This window comes from Phascolarctos cinereus, unplaced genomic scaffold (assembly GCF_003287225.1).
Source record: "Phascolarctos cinereus isolate Bilbo 61053 unplaced genomic scaffold, phaCin_HiC Scaffold_2;HRSCAF=192, whole genome shotgun sequence".
Taxonomy (NCBI): Eukaryota; Metazoa; Chordata; class Mammalia; order Diprotodontia; family Phascolarctidae; genus Phascolarctos; species Phascolarctos cinereus.
This window is the reverse complement of record NW_027555625.1, coordinates 225,622,742-225,645,543: the sequence shown is the minus strand read 5'-3', so window position 1 is coordinate 225,645,543 and position 22,802 is coordinate 225,622,742. Positions and strand designations below refer to the sequence as shown.

Below are 22,802 nucleotides of genomic sequence, written 5' to 3'. Positions count from 1 at the left end.
GATAGAGCACCGGTCCTGGAGTCAGGAGGACCTGAGTTCAAATGTGGTCTCAGGCACTTGACACTTACTAGCTGTGTGAGCCTGGGCAAGTCACTTAACTCCATTGCCTAGCCAAACAAACAAACAAACAAACAAACAAAAACAAAAAAAGATGAGGTAGAAACTCCCAGGTTCTATACCAGAATGTCCATGTATCTTCCCTTTCTGGGCCTCAGTTTCCTTTCTTTGTAAACTGAGAATGATCAGGTTTCCTTTACAATCTGATTCACTATTTATAAGATCCCTAGGAAGGAGGTCTCTGAAAAACTGATGTTGAAAAGAATTTGTAATTAGATTACTGATTGATGGGCACACCAAACATTAGCAATTACTTAACCTTACCTAGAGTTTCAGAATGAATACTTCTAAGAAAATTGAGAGCAAGTCCTACAAAGTCCAGTGCAGTTGTGTCTAACAGGCTTGAAATTGTAAGAGATATCTTTGGTTTTTTCATCTTCTTTGTCATTCACATCAATATGCAGCTCTTATTTATTCTTCCTTTGAACTGTCTCTCAAATTCCTCCTTTCCTGTCCATTCCCCCTATTCTGGTCCAGGCTCCCATAACTACTTCTTCTTCTTCTTCTTCTTCTCTTTTTCATAACTGCTTAACTTTCCCCTTTCCCCACTAGTTTCTTCCTCCCTTTAATCCATCCTGAATGCAATTGTTTTATTTTTCATAACTCCTCTGCTTAGGAAGAATGGCTTCTTGTCCATTTGATCGAAAATGAACTCCTTTGTGTGGCTTTCAAGACTCTCCAAACATTAACTGGTGCTACATTATCCATTCACCTTTGTTTCATACTGTTTCCAGATACCAGTTCTTCACATTAGTCACCTTATTGTCTCTCTCATACTTACTTCTACTACCCAAGGTGGTACTCTTTGTCTGGAACGATTTTTCTGCTCTATCTTACAGGTCAGTGCTCAGCTCTGTATCCATCTCCTCAAAACCTCTGCTGTCTACTCCAGCCCATTGTTCTTGCTTTGAATTTCTATAGTTCTTATCATCTGTGTTGCATCCTCTAATACTTGGTTATATACTACCTTGTATTGTTTTCTAGTTGTCTCTCCAGCTCCACCTTCCCCAACGTAAGGTTACTAATGTGCTTCTTTGTAATTACGTCCTCAAGGATGCCCCCATTTTCAGGGGACTTCTTGACTCTGGGGTCCTAGAAACATCAGCATTTTGTAGAAACGGGATAGGTGAACGAGGAAGTGGACATGCTCAGTATACAAGACACAGAATAGGGGTTAATAAGTGGCCGAAGGAGAAGGAAGACAGGTCTCTAGATTGAAGGGCAATTACAGAGTTTCCATGGCAGCTAGAGACTAAATTCAATTTAGCATGTATGTATTAAGTGCCTGCTGTGTACAGAGTATTAAACGGAGCACTGGAAAATGTAATACAGAGTTTAGATAAGACATAATCCCTGCCTTTATGTAACTTGTAGGCTTCTGAGGGACATGATGCATACACAAATATACTGGTGGAGTATCTCTTTCTACCTTTGATCTTTGCCTTTGCCATGTGACCAACCCCTCTTCTCTTTTTGTTATGTAATTCTTTGATGATATCCTTTACCCCAGTTATTCAGAGCTCCTCAGTAGTTGTATGTTGCAGCCTTTTCATACCTACCATGCATCCCATTCCATTGTCGTCTGTGGGAGATTGCTCATTTTTGGTTTTCTGAAGAGGTAGTAGTATTTCAATAAGATGAATAAAATATTTGTGTTGAAAGAATGAGCCTTTGGCCCAGGGTATAGGATGGATAGGGAGCCAGGAGGAACTGTCTTGAGGTCCCCCACACCTCTCTGCTAGCTGCAACATGACCTGGGGTCTCTAGGCTTAAAGCTGCCCCAGCCCCAACCCCATCTCCATGCCCAAGAGAGGAAAATAATTGAAATTCCAGGTCCATGAAGCCTGTTCCAGCACAGTGACTAGAATATTATGCCAACTTGGATCCAGCAGTTGTGAAGTTTGGATGAGTCAAAAAAGCTGTTGCCAATGATTGAGCAGGAAGTGAAATTTCTGTGTGGCTTGTAAGCCTTCTAGGTCACAGCAGAATACGTTTCTCTGGGGCTGGGGAAACCTGTGATAGAAGTAGTGAGTTGAATGCTCAAGAGACCCTTTGTGAGCAAACTGTCACAGAAAGAAAAGCAAAATTTCTCAGAATCTTCCAATTTTGAAAGGTCCCCTCTAGCCAAGGGAATGGGTTAGGAAGCAGAAGGAGACCAAGGCCAAGGCCGATGTGCCCATTGTCATTAGCATGGTGTTACTAGTGTTTACTGTCAATGTGAACACTGACAAGAGGTACCATTGGGTGGGACTAGTGTTCCAAGATACTCCTGGCCAGAATTGTCGGAAACTCTACAGTGAACAGGGCATACAAGTCATTCTGGACCCCATGAGCAGTGTTCATCTATTTTACTGAGAGTTTTCTCAGTATGCATCCTCTTTGAGAATATAATCACTGACTTCCATCTTTGGGAGCAGCCTTGAGCTAGTTCAATAGTCTATTAGTCATCAGAATATAACTTGAGGAGGGGTAGCTCAAGTGCCTTTCTTATTAGTAATTCAGATACTGCTCAGTTTCCGGGGCTTCTCAAATGAGGCAGCAGAAGAATCAAGGGAGAAAACGTAGCTTGATGGAAACTGCATTTGAAAGGAAGCCCCATTCTTTACTTTAAAATCTCTTTTGGTGCTGACACATTTGATGTCCTTTATTTGATTACCTCCAGTGAAACTGTGCAGTCTTGCTTTGGGACTTCAGTTTTTGATTCCCCAAACTGGAAAGCTTCAGAATTCCTTTGCAAGTTAAAGGATATTTAAATTCCATGTTGCCCTCCATTCAAGTGAATTCAAGGAAATAAACTATGTGATGGGCTTCTAGGAAGAAAAGATGAAGAAGAAAAAGAAAGGAAAGGAGAAGGGAGCATTTGCTGTTATGGAAAGTTTAGGGTCAGTAAAAGTATTTTCCAGTTTCCCAAAGGCAATCCAGCCCTTTCTTCTCCTTTTCAACTCTGAGCCCAGCTTATTGTTCATCTGTATTATTTGTCCCAGTAAATACTATTGTATATGTTTTATAGGGGGTCTATTTAGGTGCATGTGAAATCTGGGCAACATCCATTTGGTTTTTCCTGTGTGGATGGACATGCCAAACTCCTTTGGTTGATGTCAGATGTCTTCCTCAGGGCAGCTAGATGGTACAGTAGATGGAGTGCTGAGATTGGAATCAGGGAGACTCATCTTGGTGAATTCAAATCTAGACTCAGACACTTACTAGTGGTGTGACCCTGAGCCAGCCACTTGACCCTGTTTGCCTGTTTCCTCAACTGTAAAATTGAGCTGGAGAAGGAAATGGCAAAACCACTCCAGTATCTTTGCCAAGAAACCCCATATGGGGTCTTAACGAGTTGGACATGACTGAATATTGAAATGTCTTTTCTTTAATTGTCTTGAGGTCTGATACAAACAATACTAGGGCTGTTATACACACAAAAAAGTGCATCTGTTCATAAGGAATCCCTTCTTGACCTGTACTGGGTGCTGGAGTTTCTCCATTACAAAGCAAATACTTTGGGTAAACATCCCTGCTATATATACTCGATCCAATTCTACTGCTTTTCTCATCTTTGTACTCTCAATGTTGTTTATATGTCTTCTGTAAGCACCTCAGGGACTGTGATATTAGAGTCCAAGTGTGCTGGTTCCATTATCTTTGATAGAGAAAACAGTTAGTTGCAGTAATTTTTGCAAATCTTTTCCATTTTCCTTCTGTTTGTAGTCCTCTTTTTGTTTTCATCCTTGAATGCACTTGGAATGACTTTGCTTGCCAAACTTTCTTTAGACTAGTTTTTAATCTTCTGTTGTTTCTCTTTGTTTTATGAGACAATACTGGTCATAGTCACCTATCATCTTTCTTAATAAGATTTTATAAAAGAATTTATATTCCAACCTGGTATTGCCTTTGGAAGCCCTCTCTCCTGGTTTAACAAATCAAATGTTTGCTCAGGTGATTTTTTTCTTTTTCTTTCTTTTTTTTTTCCATGGTCTTGTAACAATAAATTTACATTGCTTTAATTTCTGGATAAAATTTTTACAGTTAATATTGATGTCATTTCTGTTTTCTCCTTCCCATTTTTATTTTTCAATAGATTATTTAAATTGTTTAGGGTTAATCTTTTCCATTGTATGCCATATCTTTTCCTCATCAATATTCTTTCTTTTTGTTCATTATAAATTTTGATTATAGCTATAATGATTTGATGGTCTGACTTGCACAGATAGCTGACTCAGGGATAACTCTGATGTCCATAAAAAATCTTTTCCTGTCTATTAAAATGTAGTCCATTCTACTCTTTCTAATTTTTTATGTGTTGACCATGTCTAGCATGTAGCATTTAAAATTTTTTTATCTAATACTTTATTTTTCCCCAATTACATGTAAAAATAATTTTCAACATTTATTTTTAAAATTGAATTCCAAATTCTCTCCCTCCCTCCCCACCCTCCTCATTGAGAAGGCAAGCAATTTGATATGGGTTATACAAGTATATCCATGCAAAACATATTTCCATATTAGTCATGTTGTAAAAGAAAATATAGAACAAAATAAAAACCTAATAAAAATAAAGTAAAAAAGTTTGCTTCAATCTGTATTCAGATTCCATCAGTTCTTTCTCTGAGGATGGATAGCATTTTTTCATGGTAAGTCCTTCAGCATTGTCTTAGATCATTATGTCACTGAGAATAGCTGTCATTCACAGCTGATTATCTTTTACAATATTGCTGTTATGTTTACAATGTTCTCCTGGTTCTATTCATTTCGTTTTGCATCAATTCATATAAGTCTCTCCATGCTTTTCTGAGAGCATCTAGCTCATCATCTCTTATATCACAATAGTATTCTATCACATTCATGTACCACAAACTGTTCAGACATTCCCCAGTTGATGGGCATTGTTGCGGGCTCCTGTGTCCCTGACAGTGTTTATTTTCTGGTGGGTATGAGAGAGAAAGATATATGTGGACCAGGGGGTAGCGAGTAAAGAACAAGCTCCCTTTATTGATCTGAGAGTTAGGGTTTTTATACCCCACTGTTGGGAACAGCACCCAGAGTGGAAAAAGCCAAGTATCAACAATAATTTTTCTCATTGTAACAGTAACTGGGGGGGAGTCCCCCTTGAATCGTCTCCTCGCTTCCCGGTTATCTATCAAGGTCTGTTGAAGGTCCTTCTGTTCTCAAGGGAAAGGCAGAACAGGGGAGGGGTCGGAAAGCCTACTTCTGATTTAGGTGGCTCTTAGATTTTAGAACAGGCTGGAGGAAAAGCCCAGCCTGGCCTAAATCCTCAAACCCATCAGTGCAAGCCCTCAACAGGGCATCCCTCAATATCTAATTCTTTGTCACCAGAAAAGAGCTGCTATAAATATTTGGACATAGTTCCAAATTGCTGTACATAATGGTTGAATCAGTTCAAAACTCTGCCAACAGTGCATTAGTGTCTCAATTTTTTCATATCTCCTCCAACATTTATCATTCTCCTTTTCTGTTCTATTAGCCAATTTAATAGGTGTGAGGTAGTACCTCAGTATTGTTTTAATTTGCATTATTCCAATCAATAGTGATTTAAGGCATTTTTTTTTCATATGGCTATAGATAGCTTTGATGACTTCATCTGAAAAATGAGTTTGTATTTTTTTGATCATTTGTTACTTGGGGAATGGCTCTTATTTTTATAAATTTGACTCATTTCTCTCTATATTTGAGAGATGAGGCCTTTATCAGAAACTTGCTGGAAAAGTTTTCTCATAGTTATGATTGCTAACTGTTTTTCCCTCCATCCTATTTTCTCCCTGTTTATTCTATTCTTTCTCTCTCCTTTTACCCTGCCCCTCCTCAAAAGTATTTTGCTTCTGACTCTTGCCTCCCCCAATCCACCCTCCCTTCTATGCAAACCCCCCCCCCTCCTCTCATCCCCTTCCCTTCCTACTTTTCTTTAGGGTAAGATAGATTTCTATACCCAACTGAGTGTGTATGTTATTCTCTCTTTGAGCCAATTCTGATGAAAGTAAGGTTCAAGCATTATCTGTCTCTTCCCCCATCTTCCCCTCAGTGTAATAACTCTTTCTTGCCTCTTTTATGTGATATAATTTACCCCATTCTACCTCTCACTTTCCCTTTCTTCCAATGTATTCCTCTTTCTCATCCCTTAATTTTTATTTTAAAAGTTATCATCCCATCATATTCAACTCACACCTGTGTCCTCTGTCTATCTATATTCCTCTTAACTGCTCTAATAATGAGAAAGTTCTTATGAGTTACAAGAATCATCTTCCCATGTAGGAATGTAAACAGTTTAATTTTATTAAGTCCCCTATGATTTCCCTTTCCTGTTTGCCTTTTTATGTTTCTCTTGAACATTATATTTGGAAGTCAAATTTTCTATTCAGCTCTGCTCATTTCATCAGGATTCTTGAAAGGCCTCTATTTCATTGAATATGAATTTTTCCCCCTGCAGGATTATACTCAGTTTTGCTGTAGAGGTGAGTCTTGGTTGGAATCCTAGCTCCTTTGCCTTCTGAAATATCATGTTCCAAGCCCTTGGATCCTTTAAGGGAGAAGTTGCCAAATCTTGTGTTATCCTGACTGTGGCTCCACGATACTTGAATTGTGTCTTTCTTGCGGCTTGCAGTATTTTCTCTTTAGCCTGGGAGCTCTAGAATTGGACTATAATATTCCTGGGAATTTTCATTTTGGAATCTCTTTTGGGAGGTGATCAGTGGATTCTTTCAGTTTTTATTTTACCCTCTAGTTCTAGAATATCAGGGCAATTTTCCTTGATAATTTCTTGAAAGATGATGTCTAGGCTCCTCTCTTGATCATGGCTTTCAGGAAGTCCAATTAAATTTTAAATTATCTTTCCTGAATCTGTTTTCCAGGAGAGTTGTTTTTCTAATAAGATATTTCACATTTTGTTCTTTTTTTTCATTCTTTTGATTCTGTTTCATTGTTTCTTGTTGTCTCATAGTCATTAGCTTCCACTTGCTCAATTCTAATTTTTAAGGAGTTATTCTCTTCAGTGAAGTTTTGTACCTCCTTTTCCATTTGGCCAATTCTATTTTCTAATGAGTTCTTTTCTTCAGTGAATTTTTGTGCCTCTTCTTCCATTTGGCCAATTCTGCTTTTCAAGGCCTTCTTCTTCTCATTGGGTTTTCATACCTCTTTTACCATTTGGTCTATTCTGTTGTGTGTTTGTTTTTGTTTTTGCTATTTTTCTCATTTATTAAGTCATTTTCCACAAGATTTCTTCAATTAGAAGGTCTTTGAAATGATACCATCATTTTTTGCCAGTTGAAGAATAGTCATCAGATTCTCCCATTCTACAAATTGCTCCACAAATTGCGTAAGTTTTAAACTGGCCATTGAATCTGCCTGTGACCTTGTCAACCTCGGCCACATTCATCTGGATGGATGCATGGTCCTTGACCCTGATGATCCTGTTGCTTGTGGAGCATTTTCAGGGCACGTAAAGATCCACAAACTCACCCGTGTTGCTCTGCATGTTGGAAGCTGAGGCGCTGAGTGCAAACCAGAAAGTGGCAGAAGAGTCTATTCTGTTTTTAAAGGTGTTATTTTCTTCAGTATTTTTTGTGCCTCCTTTACCAAGCTGTTGACTCTTTTTTTCATGATTTTCTTGCATCATTTTCATTTCTCTTCTCAATTTTTCCTCTACCTCTTTTATTTCATTTTAAAAATCTGTTTTGAGCTCTTCCATTGCCTGAGACCAATTCATATTTTTCTTGGAGGCTTTGGATGTAAGAATTTTGACTTTGCTGTCTTCTTCTGAGTGTGTGTTTAGATCTTCCTTATCACCATGGTAACCTTCCAGGATCAGAGGTTTTTTTTATGTTTTTTGCTCATTTTCCTAGTCTATTTCTTGACTTTTAACTCCTTGCTAAAGTGGGGCTCTGCTTCTAGGGTGAAGGGCAGGCACACTGTCCCAAGCTTCAGGGGTTTTGTGCAATCATTTTTAGAGATATTTCTAGGAACATGTAAGTTTTTGGTTTTTCCAAGGTGGTATGATCTAAGGAGAGGTGTGTTTACTACTCTTCTGGCTTGTTCTTTGTTCTGTGAGCAAATGCAAGCTCTCTTTTCTGCCATGGAACTATGATGAGGGTCCCTGCTCTCCTACAGCCACAAGCTCTGATATGCTAGTGCTCTTCCTCACCTTGGGACTGCCAACCAAGCCTGCGACCTGGATCTCAATATGGACAAAGCAACAGAGTCTTGCCCCCAGTGCCAGCAAAGAGACCTCTGTAATCTCCTTCTGACTAGTTGTTTGACTCTCTTGCCATCTGTGGGCTGAGAACTCTAAAAGCAGCCACTAGAGCTGCTGACTCATTTATTCCCAAGGCCTGCTCCTGGTTCGCTGGGGCCTGGTTTATGCTGGTTCGGCCTGCGCTGGACTGTGCTTCACTCTCACCCTGGTGTGACAGACTTTTCCTGCCAAATTTTTAAATTGTCTTGGGCTGGAAAATTGTTCACGCCATTCTTTTGTGGGTTCGGCCACTCCAGGATTTATTTTAAGGCATTATTTAAAGGTTTTTGCAGGGGTTTGGAGGAGAGCTCAGGTGAATCCTTGCCTTCTTTCCACCATTTTGGCTCTGCCCCTCCTAGCAATTTTTTTTTTAAAGAAAATGTTTATGATCCAGAAATGTGAAGCTTCTACATAATCTCTAAGTCTTGGCCCCTCTTATTTCTTTTATTTGAATCATTCTTCACATTTATACAGCACTTTAATGTTTACAAGATGTTTATAACAACTGTGTGAAGTAGGTAATACAAATATAATTATAACTGTTCTACAAGCTGATTATTTAAATGATTTAAACTGAGGAAACTGAGACTCAGAGAGATTAAGTGATTTACCCTGAATCATACAGCCAGCAAATATTGGAGTCAGCCTGGAGCCCATATCTTCTGCCTCCATCATTCTTTCTACTGCAACATAACCTTCTCCATTGAAAAAGTTTAGGCAAGTGCTATTGAGGACCTATACTAGGGTGGTTCCAGTGGGAATGGAAAAGGAGAGACAGATGTGGGAGACATTGGGGAGAGAGAGTAACAGAAGAGATCTGCATGAGCACACTCACACATTTGCACACAGACCTCATCATTCGTATACACATGTGCACACATACATTTTATTCTTAGACACAGATAGAATCCAGTCTTCAGCTTTTCAACTAGTGGAGCAGGGTTTTCCTGTTCAGCCTCCCTTGGGGTCAGGGTTTCTAGATTCAGCTAGAGTAGCAGGAAGAGCCAGCTAGGTCCTGTCCCCACACCCCCAACTTGGAGCAGGAAGGGAGAGAGGAAGGGTGGCCTGGGTGGGAGCTTTGTGGCAAGCATTTAACCACTGTGTTATGTACCCTCTAACTACCTCCATCTCCCAATAACAAAGCTCAGACTCTGACAGCCCAGGATGACCTTCTGAAGCAGGTGAGCAAGGGACAGAAGCAGAGCAGTATTAGATCTTGGCAGGCTAGTTCTTGTTCCAGTTCCCTTTTAGTTAGAGATTTCAGCAATGTAGTGTCGTAGGACCATATATTCAGACCTGGAAGGGATTTTAAAGGCCGTCTAGCCCAACATTCTCCAAATGAGCAACCAAGACTTTTAGGTGACTTTGCCAAGGTCACACAGAGCCAGGATTTGAACTTAGGCCTGCTGACTCCAAATTCTTTGCACGTGTTTCAGTTTCCTTCCCCCTTTCTGAGAGGGTAGGAAGTAAGCTTCATGTTTGAGAAAAAGAACTTGAGTCCTAGTAGGACAAATTGACTTGCTCAGTGTCAAGTCCAGAGTCCATTAATAAAATCTGGATAGAACTCAGAAGCATAGATTCCCATGGCAGGTTCTTTTTGCATTGACACAGCTGATGTGTTGTTAAACCTACATATATCAGGGGTCCAGCTTGGTTAAGGGTGTGGGCATCTACAGTTGAGGGCTCCCACCAGTGTCAGATGAGACAGCCATGCCTCATTGTTCAGCTGGAGCAGTGACAGCCACGATCTCTTGCCAGCAGAAGGAAGGCCACGGGGTGTTGCTGCCATTAAGCGGACATTCCCAACAGATGTTCCGGAAGCAGTGTTCCAGGCCAGATGCTGCCAGGCTGTTTCCCATCACCCTAGAGTGGCCTCATCCTTACTCCATATCAAAAAATCCACCCTCTTCTATCCCTTTAAATAGGCCACTTTGACTTCTGGGATTGAGCTGCAGTGAGGGGCTGGTGTAAATATACTCACAGCTCCATCAGCTTGTCCCATCCGTTTTTCAGACCTCTCCCCAGGGTATTCCCATTTACGTTTTCCCCCTTCCTACTCTCCCCACCCCTGGGTCCTCAAACATTTGGATAGGAAGGAACAATGTGTCATCCTGCCTCATTTCCTGGTGGCCCTGGGTTACTCTCACTTTACCCCCCCTCCCCCATCCTACTCTAAAATTTGTAACTGATAACAGTTCTCAATTAGTCATTTCCAAAGTCAAATCCCCTATGATGGGACTTCTTAACCATTTTTTTTGTGTGTCACGGACCTTCCCCTTGGGCAATCTGGTGAAATCTATGGACCCCTTCTCAGAAGTGTTTTTAAATGCATAAAATACATATGACTATAAAAGAAAGCAATTATATTGGAATACAGTTATAAAAGAATATATATTTTTTAAAAGTTCTCAGGTTTAATCCCTCCCTCTGGAAACAGTGCCTTAGTCTTCTACGTACTTCTTTAGCTCCTACTGGTGCTGAAAGGTGGAGGAGAAGAAGAATCTCATTTATGAAAATAATCTTTCAGGCCTAGGACTGAAAGGAGCTGGATGAGTTGGGAATGCACAGTATAATTTGTTCATCAGAATGATGACAAGAAGGAATAAGGAATCAAAGACAGGAGGGAGGGAAAAAATAGGGAGAGAAATCCAGGTGATAGTCAGTGGCAGAATAAAGGTGGGGATTTACCCTAAGAAAATACCACCCCTTGTTTTTCCTTCCTGGAAGGACCTGCCAGGCCAGCTTTCTTTTCTACTTTTAGGCTCAGCCTTTGGCTTGTGGCCTTTAAGCTGCCTGGCCTCTAAGATTACTCATGATTAATTACTGTTGTTGTTATTTGCCTAGCGTGTGATACTGTACATAGGTCTTGCCCTTAGGGCCTAAAGGCAGAAAATGACACTTCTCCATGGCCCCTGGGAAGAAGATGCCCAGGCCTCTCCCTCTTCTTCCTCAAGATGGCATGTGAGCCCTTCTTCTGCCAATTCTAGGCTGCAGGCTGAGTACAAGTGATCATTGAGTATTATCGAAAGAGGCCTGTCTAGTTTCAGTCCAGACTCAGAGATTCTAGTTTGAAATGGCCCAAGGAAGTCTAACTTAATAGTAGGTCACAGCCAGTGTGGGAGTACTAGTTAGTCTTAGAGCTGACATGAAGTTTTGGTTCCACTCATAAGTGTCCCAGACCTATTGAAAATACTCAATCCCTCATAAGTAGACTTGATCCCTCAGCTGGGTCCTAAACTCTCTTCTCAAAGATAAACCTGACTAGGGGCTGGGCTAGGCTTACTTCCAGGTCTTCACTTCTAAACCAAAAGCAGACTTTATGTTGAGGAGTACTTCATGCATTCATGTATTCATCCCATTATGCAATTACTTACCTAGAATCGCTCTGCGGTAGGATAATCAAAGATAATGGAGATCGTGTTGGGTCCTGCTTGCCTCAGATAATAGGGCAGGGACAGACTGTATCAAGGGTGTACTGTATGACACACTTTTTAAGTTTAATCTGAATTATTAATACTTTCTCCATCACTTTCTTAAATCTAGACAATCAACAAAGCTATAAATCAAACACTGGCTTGTAGTGTTTGTAGTGTTTCTAAGGTGTAAATGCTCACCCACTGAAAATTTAGTAATTGGCTCTCAAGGGCCAGCATAAACTGGCTCCATCACACTTCTGGGCTATACCCTCTGTCCTCTAGTACAAAGTCATTTTGGGGAGGAAGGGCATCTCGGTGGCCCAGTGGATAGAGCACAGGGCCTGGAATCAGGAGGATCCGAATTCAAATCCAGTCTCAGACACTTACTAGCTATGTGGCCCTGGGCAAGTCACCTAACCCTGAATGCCTCAACAAAACAAAACAAAAACAAAGTCATCTCAGCAGTTAGCATCCGATGTTCCTTCCCCCACCCCCCAGGACATCCTTGGCTCCCAGGGTTGGTTCCTCCAAGCTTTGTCCATCTGCTCTTTACTTTATTATTACTAGTAGCCCAGAGTCAGAGAGACCTCAGAGGACATCTAGTCTAACTTGTACGTTGACAGCAATTCCCTCAACAACACGTTTTCTCGAAGACCTCCAACAGCCCGTTTCCATGTAGGCAGACCTCCGTTAACATAATACTGCTCCTCCTAATAATAATAATGCCTTTAAAACAGCATTCCCTGCTTACAGAGTATTTTCCTCACGACAACCCTATGAGGCTGATATTATCGTATGAGTATTATCACCCCAATTTTACAGAACAGGGAGTAGGCTCAGCAAGTTAAATGACTTGGGTCACATAGGTACCAGAACTGGGACTCATATCTCAGTCCCCTGAGTCCAATTCTAGTCCTTCTTTCCTACTGGGAAGAAAAATCAAGCTTTACTATTCCTTAACCACTGTCTCTATTCCTTCTCTTTCCCCAGGGTGGCAGGGGCCAGCTGGTGGGAGCCCTGTGAGCTGTCCTTGGACCAGGCGCTGACTCAGCCAGTGGCTAAGGCAGCTCTGCTGGAAAAAATAGAGCACTGTTGAGTAGCATCTTCCATGACAGCCTGTGAGCTAGGGTTCTCCCTCTAGCCAAGTCCCACTCTCCCACTAGCTAAGCAGCTGTCCTAGAGCTTTGTTGGAATTCATCCATCTAGCCCCAAGATGGAGAGAGCCGCAATCCTTGTGCCCTTCTGCCCAGAGCAAGATTTAGCAGCTTTGCGCTAGTTAGCGGAGGGGACCTGGTCCTAAAACTGAGGTTTTGCAGTTTGTTTTTGTTTTTAAATAGGATTATGTTACAATTGAATACTTGTCTCTTACAGGGTCAGGAAAAAAAAACGCTCCTGCTACGGAAACTATCATCATTTTGGTTAGATTCATTTAAAGTGATTTTCATATAAAAAATTACTTTCTGTGTTCTTTTTATTCCTGACTTGAGCACCATGGCAAGTTCGCCTGTCCCCTTGGCATCATCTGGAGGGAAATTTTGCAAATGGAAAAGCATCTTGGGAAATATCTGTCCATCCACTTTTCCCATCTGGCACATGAATTACTCTCTCCCTCCTTCCCCAATCTCTTCCCCAACCCAACCCATACACTCAAGCTGAGAATACATTCTCCTAGATGGATTTGACTAGATCTCAGTGATTTTTTTTTAAACTCCCACTGTGCTAGAGACTTTTTACATTTTTTCATGGGGGCAGCGGGGAGGGTGGGAAACTCAGAGAGGAATACAAGATAAGATTCCTGACTTTGGGAATGTTAAATCTTGTCAGTATTGGGTTTAGACATGTCCTCTTCCTTTCATCCAGATTCTGGGACTCACCCAGGTGCTCAGTAAGGCTCTTCATTTGCCTTGTCTTTGTCTTGGGACTTGCAGGCTCTGGTTCTATCTTCTAATCTTAGTTGTTGGAATAGTTACATTTCGTGAGAGTAGCTGAGCTGTCTCTCAGCTCGTGATCTTGTTATTTTGCAGCAAGAGAGGGAACTGAAGTAGAAGGAGATTCCTTTTCCAAAGTCTCTTCAGCGTGAAAACCATGGGGACTCCACTCTTATGTCTCCCCCGTGGGACATGGAGCTATGACAGTGTATAGAGTGGTGGGATATCCGAGCCGTCTGCAGCTACATCTGATCCCTGTCTTCTCCCTACATCACTTTGGGGGTCTTGTGGTTAGAGAACACAGTAGGGAAAGTATGGTGTCAAGGTATCCATGTCGTGTCCCACGGATTGGACTCCCTCTCTTGTTACTGAGGAGGAATACAGAGCTCCTGTATCAATCAGTGAATCAGTACACATTTAGGAAGTACCCTGCAGGGTGCCAGGCACTATACTAAGCACTGAGGATACAAAAAGACACAAAGACAGTCCTTGCCCTCAAGGACCTTACAATCTAATAGGGGAGACAGCGAGCAAAAAAATATATACAAAGCAAGCTATATTCAGGATAAATGGGAAATAATTAACCGAGAGAAAGCTTGAGAATTAAGAAGGTGGGACAGGATCAGGCTTGCTGGAGTTCACCAGACGGTCACCACAGGCCTGCAGCAGGAAATGGGACTTGCACCTGGTTGTTTACTTCTTGTCTTAAGGGACCTTCCCTTTCCCCCTTCCTACCTCCCCCCCACCCCACATGCACACACACACCCCTCTATGATGTTTCTCTGCCTCTTGAAAGCCTGCTTTTTGTACCCCAACAGCCCTGAATGTTATCAGAGGGAGAACTCATGTTCCAAATGCCCTTAGTGGCTCACAAGCTCTGTACCAGGACTCTATATAAATGATAATGCTAATCCCAGGAAGCAGATTTTGTCTATCTATGAGGAGGGCTCTGTTTACTTCCTTGAAGTCTCAAAGTTGCAGGGAAATGGCCCCAGTCTTGATTTTAAGTTATAAGTGAGTTTAGTTTTAAGTTCTAATCAATTCTGTTTTGCCTTTGTCCCTGGGCTCCCCTGAACCAATAACCACATGGCTTGGGAGCAAGGCTGCCTAAGGGTCCTTTCCCCAGTCTGGGCCTCTAATGACAAAGAAGAACCTTTGAATCTTGCAAAGTAGCTCCAAGCCTCCGCAAACTACTTCCTGGTCAGCACACAGATTTTTTCCAGAGAATAGCCGCACACAGGAAAGCATGAATAGGGCATTTGCTAATGATTTCCTCCCACTCCTTCCCCTAGCAGGTTTAAAAATCATGTTGGGCTTTTCTTTCCAGATATGATTATGTGAATATAACATAAGAATGAGATTGCAAATCCTTCCAAGGGCATGGTTTCTTTGTGGTCATGAGCAAGTTATTTAATCTTTCTTAGCCTCAGTTTCCTGATCTGTAAAAGGGAGATAAGAATATCTATAGTATCAACCTCGTAGGGCTGTTTTGAGCATCAGATTAGGTAATGTTTTGTTGATTAGTCATGTCGGACTCTTGGTGACCCCATTTGGGGTTTTCTTGGCAAAGAAACTTGAGTGGTTTTGCCATTTCCTTCTCCAGCTCATTTTACAGATGAGGAAACTGAGGCAAACAGGGTTAAATGACTTGTCCAGGGTGAGCGATCTATCCACTGCTCCACCTAGCTGCCCAAGGTAATGATTAACAAATATCGACTATTGTTGTTATGGAAAGTCAACTCACTCTTTTAAGACCATTTCTTTAAAATCTTCAATGAGTATTCTAACTGAAAGTGCTATCTTCCTCCTCTGAATTCTCAACCTGATATAGCAGAAAGAGCACTGGATTTTGAATCAGAAGACCAGGGTTCAAGTCTTAGCTCTTCTACTTGCTAAATGTGTGACCTAAGGCGAATCGGCTCTCTAAGCACAGTTTTCTCCTCTGTAAAATGGGGATGTTTATACTAATTCCATTTGCCTTGTTGTGAGAATAAATGAGATGATAATATATGTAAAGCACTTTACAAGCCTTGCAGAAATGTCTCTATTATTATTATATTATTACTACCATTTACTTGGCACTTACGAACACATACTACCAAACATATATATATATCTCTGATCATCGATTTAGAATGAGGAGGAACCTGGTCTAACCCCTTCACTTTACAGATGAGGCCCAGAAAACTGATGTGACTTGCTCAGTGTCATGCTAGGTTAGAATTTGAATTCACTCCCTCTGATTGTAAATCTAACTCTCTTGCCACTACACGACTCTGCTTTTCTCCATGCCCAATATTTAGAATTTACCCTTCTTTTTCCCACTCTGGCCATGAGATCCAGATCCCAGATTCCTAAAACGAAAGGAATATTCCTTCATGAAAATGTAGAGTTAGAAATCTGTTTTCTAAGGTAAGCTTCATGGGGGCAGGACTGTATGTTTTGTCTCCCCTAGCACCTAATAGACAATACTTTTCTTATGATAGCAACTTAAGTACTGATAAAGAATTGACTTTCCAAGAAGTATGCAAACTGAATTATGCTTCTCATTTTGGGACTAGACTCAGGAAGTGATGGAGAGATAGAGTCATGGGATCAATGCATGATGTTTTCTGTACTTTAATTCTATTTTTTATTATAGTTTTTTGTGAATATGTCTCATTTCCCTTACTGAATTGTTAAGTTCTTTTAGAACAGAGACCACATCCTCCTCCTCCTCCTCCTTCTCCTCCTCCTCCTCCTCCTTCTTCTTCTTTTGAGGCAATCAAGGTTAAGTGACTTGCTAGTCACACAGGGTCATACACTTAGTAAGTGTCTGAGGCTGGATTTGAACTCAGGTCCTCCTGACTTCAGGGGCAGTACGCTACAGAGACAGTATCTTATGTTGCATCTTCCCCAGTACCTAAGTCATTGCTTTGAATACAGTGGGTCTTGAATAAATATCAGTTAAACCTTACCAAATAATATATGAGTTGGTGTTAGTGTGCCCTCTTTCATTTAACATCCAGAAGCATGGGGACTGGGAGGTCTTTGGATAAGAGGATTGCTGTTCTTCCTGAAATGTCAAATGTTCATTCGTGTAGGGTAGAATGACTGGATACCAGTCAAGAACAAACTCAGTAGTGTGGACTCTCCTGATAAAAAGGGAGGATCAGAATGTGACTGCCTGCCTCACCTCAGAAAGACAACTGTGGAGTGAGAAACACCCACGATCTTCCCCAGCCCTGGCCTCTGACCTCCCGGTGGGGGACAATCCCAAAACAGGCAGAGAGGCTGTTTTCTGAAGAGGAGGAGGGGAAGGATGCTTGCTGATAAATTAGAGGCAGGAACAAGAACAAGATCAGAGCAGACCCCTTTATTTTTTTCCCTTATAGCCTTCAGCCTTAGGAAAAAAAAGAAATACTTCAGACAGAGCAAGGCGCATTTGGAAAACCAGCTACTTTTTTTTTTAAAATCAGGCCTGGCTCTGATGATAATGTGCCAGGGCCTAGGAGCTAGACACTGACAACAGAATTCAATTCAACAGACATTTGCCAAGCACCTACTGTGTGCAAGTCATTTTGCTGTGACATGCAGTCTGCAGGCAGCAGCAGTCTGCCAGTTATAGCTGAGAGATAGGGGAATCTTTTCATAAAACAAAAGATTCCCCCATTCCGAGAAGAAAAACTCCTGGGGCAGCATTTTCGAGAGAAGAAACAGCGAGCTCACTTGGACTGGCAGCAGTCTCTAGTCCTATCTAACAGTCTCTGCCCCAACCGCATTTAGGCACTATTCTAGGTGTTTGTGGTGTACAAATAGATGAGAGGCATTAGGAAGAGACTGGTGCAGAATGGGATAAGGTGGTAGTATGGAATCAACTAGTCTATCTTCCTTTCTCAACTTCTTACACTGTAGTAATCATGAGAAATATCCAGAAAGAAGAGCAGAGCTTCAAGCAGGAACTCACTCCTCTAGAAGATTCTGGTTTAGACCTGACTCAAGCTAGTCAAAATGAAACACTTGTAGGTCAGACAGTAGTTAACAAAAAGAGATTTATTTAGCCATAGCAGAAGGACATTGAACAAGCATAGCCATGATCCACCAGCCAAGTATCAGATGGCCCCTGGAGCTCCTTCTGGCTGCCTTAGTCTCCCATGAAGAAGTGATATCAACAGTCTGAGCCTTGAGCTCCCTAAGCCAAGCACATCTTAAGAAAAGTCTTAATACCTTAAAAAAAAAAAGGAAGCTTAACTTGCCTTTCATGGGGGATAGGGGAGATGGGACAGTGCTGGATTAATATAGTGTTCCTGTCTCAGGATTTCTTAACTTTTTCTGCGTCATCGACCTAGTGAAGCCTATGGACCCCTTCTCAGAATGGCATTAAATGCACAGTATAAAATACGTAGTTTTAGTATTCTGAAGGAAACCAATTATGTTGAAATTCAGTTACCAAAATATATATTTTTAAAACCAAGTCCACAGGACCCCAAGTTTAAAGAATTCAGGTTCTGCCCCCATGGAAAATAATGTGTCGGTCTTTGGAGGTTAGGGTTCTATGTTGTTCTATAAAAATTAGCTTGAGCTTTTAACCCATCTGAGGGCTTTATCTCTTTCAGAGACAGATTCACCCGCTTCTCTAGGAAAAGTAATGTGATGAAGATTAAATTTAATAGGGACAAATGTAAAGTCTTGCACTTGCAAAAATAAACTGCACACATATAGAATGGGGGAGACGTGAGTGTCTGGAGATTCATGTGAAAAAGTTGTAATGTGGCAGCCAAAAAAACCAATGTGATCTTCAGCTGCATTAATAGAAATAAGTTCAGTACCCAGGGTGAGAAAGGTGCTGGTCCACTTGTAGTCTATCCCACTTAGATGACATCTGGAGAACTGTTCAATTCTGGGCACTGCGTTTTAGCAAGGACATCTACAACTTGGAGTATATACACAGGAGGGCAACCAGGAAGGGGAGTAGAAACCAGGCTGTGGTGTGGGGGGGGGACGAGAGAGCAGTTTTTAGCTAGCCAAAGGGCTATGCTGGGGAAAAGGATTAGCCTTATTTTGCTTGGTGGGAGCTATAGAGAAGCAGATTTCTGGTCAGTATAAAGAAAAACTCTTTAACAGAGCTAGGGGCAGCTAGGTGGTACAGTGGATAGAGCACTGGTCCTGGAGTCAGGAGGATCTAAGTTCAAATTCAGCCTCAGATACTAGCTGTGTGACCCTGGGTAAATCATTTAACCTTCCAGAACCTCCCCAAACAAAACAGAGCTGTCCAAAAATTTTTAAGGGTATTGAGGTACTTCTTTTGTTAAGGGTGTTGTTAACTGGATTTATGCATGAGTTGAGGTAGATGGTGTGTGAGGTCTCTTCAGGCTCTGCATGAATAAGGTGACCAGGTAGGTAGTAGGTAGAAGGGAGACTCTGAGGGCGTACTGTGTTGACAATTCTGTTCTAGTGTGATCATCACCAAGCTATAGCTACCATCCTGGCTCTCCTGATGGACTGAGTCAATTTCTCTCCTACCCATCAAATCCAGGATTATTTGCTTCTGTAATTTCTGATACCCTCGGGCCGCTGGAAGTGCTGGAGTGAAGGAAAGTAAAAGAAATAGCCCTAGGGAAGAGCACACTGGTGGGTAGAGGGCTAGGAGCAGACTTATTTCAGTTTCTTTTTCTAACTTCATTTGTCTTTCATGGCCTACTATCTCTCTCCATATACTTGAAATACATAAGAACATGGATTTTTCTGAACTTTGGAGGCAACTTGTCTGATAGGTTGAATTATCTTGATTTTTGAGGTGATGAGTGCATTATATCTTCTAGTGTTTTTTTAATTTTTCATTGGTCAGAGAGAAGGAAAGTTGGTTGCCTGATTAGGTAGGAAATATGGGCAGAATATCCTAACATCTGCTGCACAATTATGATTGGCTGAGAGTGAGCCTGGGATTATAAAATTAATGAATGAGTTTAATCCACCTTTCCCAGGTGTACAAAATCCACAATAGTCCTGGGCCTTCTGAGCTGGAGAGGATCATGGGCCGAGTTAAGCCTGGGGAAAACTGTGGCTGGATTGAATAGCTTAGCCAAATTTAAGAGCCGACTAGTCTGGGACTGGGTGTGGTTGTGTTTTTTTTTTAATTCATATTTCTAATGACCTTACCCAGACATATTATTTCTAAATTTGTAGAATCTCATTTTCCTTATAAGTTCTAGAAAACAGATTCTCTTCATGATTATATGGAAACAATGGAGGAAAAGGGAGAAAGGGAGTGGATGCCAGAATGAGGCATTCAGTTAGGGCATCTGTGACGAGAGAAGGAGGAAAGATTAGGGACTGAGTGTAGCAGATCTCTGAACCCAGAGAACCTAGCAGGTTTGGGCAGAACAGTCCAGGAGGGTCGGTGCTTTGGGTTGGAGTTTAGACATTCAGGGAAGTCTGAAGCCAAAGATGGCTTCCCTATATCAGTTCTAATATTCCCAGAGAACTGACTTCCATGTCTGGATCCTTTAAAGGTTTATAGATTTAGAAATGGAAAGGACCTTGGACACCATTTAGTCTAACTCCCCATTTTGCAGAGGAGGAAACTGAGGCCCACAGAGATTAAGCATCTTCCCCAAAGACGCATAACTGTGTTTCAGGGGCAAGATTCAAACCCAAGTGCTCTAATGCCAAAACCCATGCTCTTGAGATTGTACCATGATGCCTCTCATAAGAACAGCCCATAAATGAGCTGACTGTGTGATGATAACTCCCTGTTCTGTGACCTAGTCCCCAGAGTTTGCAAGTAAGAATAGTAATAAAATTAGTTTGAGTACTATGTCATAGTCATTGAATTTAGAGCTGGTTGTTTGTTATTCAATTGTATCTCACTCTTCATGACCCCTTTTGGGGTTTTTTTTTTCCTTGGCAAAGATACTGGAGTGGTCTACTAGTTCCTTCTTCAGATCATTTTACAGATAAGGAAACTGAGGCAAATGAGGTTAAATCACTTACCCAGGGTCACACAGCTAGTAAGTGTCTGAGACCAGATTGGAGCTCCCAAAGAAGAGTCTTCCTCCTATCAGGCCTGGAGCTCTATCTGCTGTGCCATCTAGCTGCTTTATACTACTTGGAGGAGACCTTAAAAGCCATCCTGCAAATTCCTTCATTTAGTAAATATGGGAACTGAGGTGTACAGATATATACCTAAAGACTGGTGCTGCTCATTGACTCAGGTCCTTCAATGGAACATTTCCTCTGCTGCTCTTCCCTTACGTAATAGTGCTCATCTCCTCCCTGCCCAGTAGACTACAGTGCCTTTGGGGAAGGGACCATTTTGTCTTTGGATCACCAGTATCTAGCACGGAGTTGCCATTTTATACATGCTTATTAGTTTGGGTTGTATTGGCTTCACCGTCTAATACTTAAAAAGGGCCTACAGAATTTACTGGAAGCAGTTCCTATCTGCCCTCGAAAAATTTATCATCAGAGGAGACAAGTCAGATGAATACAGTCTATTTTCTTTTATAATGGATTTTTAAACTCTGATTTTATTTTCTTGGAGTTATAGTATAGAGGTGGTTTATGGTATATGTTTAGAAGAGCTAGAGAGCTGTTATATTTTTACTCATAGAAGAAAAGATTTGAATCTTTCCTCCCAGGAGAAGGGAAGGGAAAAAAATCAGTAAGTGGAGGAAAAAAAAGTGGTAGAATTTGAGTTTGGGGGTGTCTGGGTCAATCCTTCTTTAGTTTCCTTGCAGCTTTGGGAAGAAGTGGACTTCCAGCCTTGCTCACCCAAGTCTTATTGGAGTCTTCCCACACTGGGAGTGCTTTTTGTTTTTTTAAATTTTTTTTATTTTTAGGCAATTGGGGTTAAGTGACTTGCCCAGAGTAACACAGCTAATAAGTGTCAAGTGTTTGGTCTGAGGTCGAATTTGAACTCAGGTCCTCCTAACTTCAGGGCCAGCGCTGTGTCCACTGCGCCACCTAGCTGCCCCCTGGGAGTGCTTTTTGGAGCTCAGAATGAGATTGAACCCTATAGTAGTGTTTGGGCCTTACAGCAAGCATCCTAGAGCTTGAGAGTACAGACTACAGCATGTGTGTGTGTGTGTGTGTGTGTGTATGTATATGTATATGCACGCATTTATATGTATACACATGTGCATATATACACACATATCTATATAGCTATGTCTGTGTCTACGTATGTGTAGATACACACGTCTACGTATATACATATCTCTATATATGTCTACGTCTATATCACATATATGTCTATGTCTGTATTTCTCTCTCTCTTTCTCTCTGTCTATCTATCTGTCTGGCAACTAGGTGGTGCAGTGGATAGAACACCAGGTCTGGAGTCAGGAAGATTTGGGCTCAAATCTGGCCTCAGATACTTACTAGCTGTGTGACCCTGGGCAAGTCACTTAACCCCTATTTGCCTCCATTCCTCATCTGTAAAATGGGAACAGACTGGAGAATGAAATAGCAAACCACTCCCTTATCTTTGCCAAGAAAACACCATGGTCAAAGTTGATCAGGTCGAGAAGAATTGGACACAACCAAACAACAGCCACATATGTGTGCCTATGAGTGTGTATTTGGATGTGACTGATATGGGGATTTGTTTTGCTTGACTGTATTTGTAATGAATTTTGTTTTGTTTTTTCTTTCTCAATGCTTAGAGGAGGATAAGGTGGGAGGGATAGAATTCAGAACTGAAAATAAAATAAAATTGAATTTAAAAAAAGAAAGTAAAAAGAGAGAACCTTAGAAATTGAAGAAAAAACTGTGAGAGGGGAGATTAAGTCCCCATTGATCAGCCCCTCTAACTCAATGCTTCCTTGACAGGTCTGCTATCTGTGCCATAGCCTCCTGACGCTGGCTGGCATGGTTGTTGGCAGCCAGAGCATCACTACAGACAAGTGGGTGAGTAGGGAGGCATAAGGATGGAGGGGAGCTCTTGAACTCTTATCTTTACCTGTCTGGAAGAGCTGGGGAGGCTTAGATCTTAGACAGGAGCTCAATGTAAGGCAACTACAAAAAGTGTGCGGCTGAGTCAAGGACACGGCTGCTGAGAACCTGAGTCCTTTGGTTCCTTCTTATAATTCCTTATAGGAAGTTTTCCCAACAAAAGCC

General features: G+C 41.5%; 1 protein-coding gene and 1 pseudogene across 1 annotated transcript in view; one reads left to right on the top strand and one right to left on the bottom strand.

Annotated features, from left to right (window-relative positions):
* Window positions 1-22,802, top strand: part of FAM178B (family with sequence similarity 178 member B) — a 169,347-nt gene that overhangs the window by 144,130 nt on the left and 2,415 nt on the right. The window contains 1 exon segment of the mRNA XM_020984025.2: window positions 22,515-22,592. Coding sequence (XP_020839684.2) covers window positions 22,515-22,592 — 78 coding nt within the window.
* On the bottom strand, window positions 7,354-7,603 carry LOC110206554 (small ribosomal subunit protein eS21 pseudogene; annotated as a pseudogene).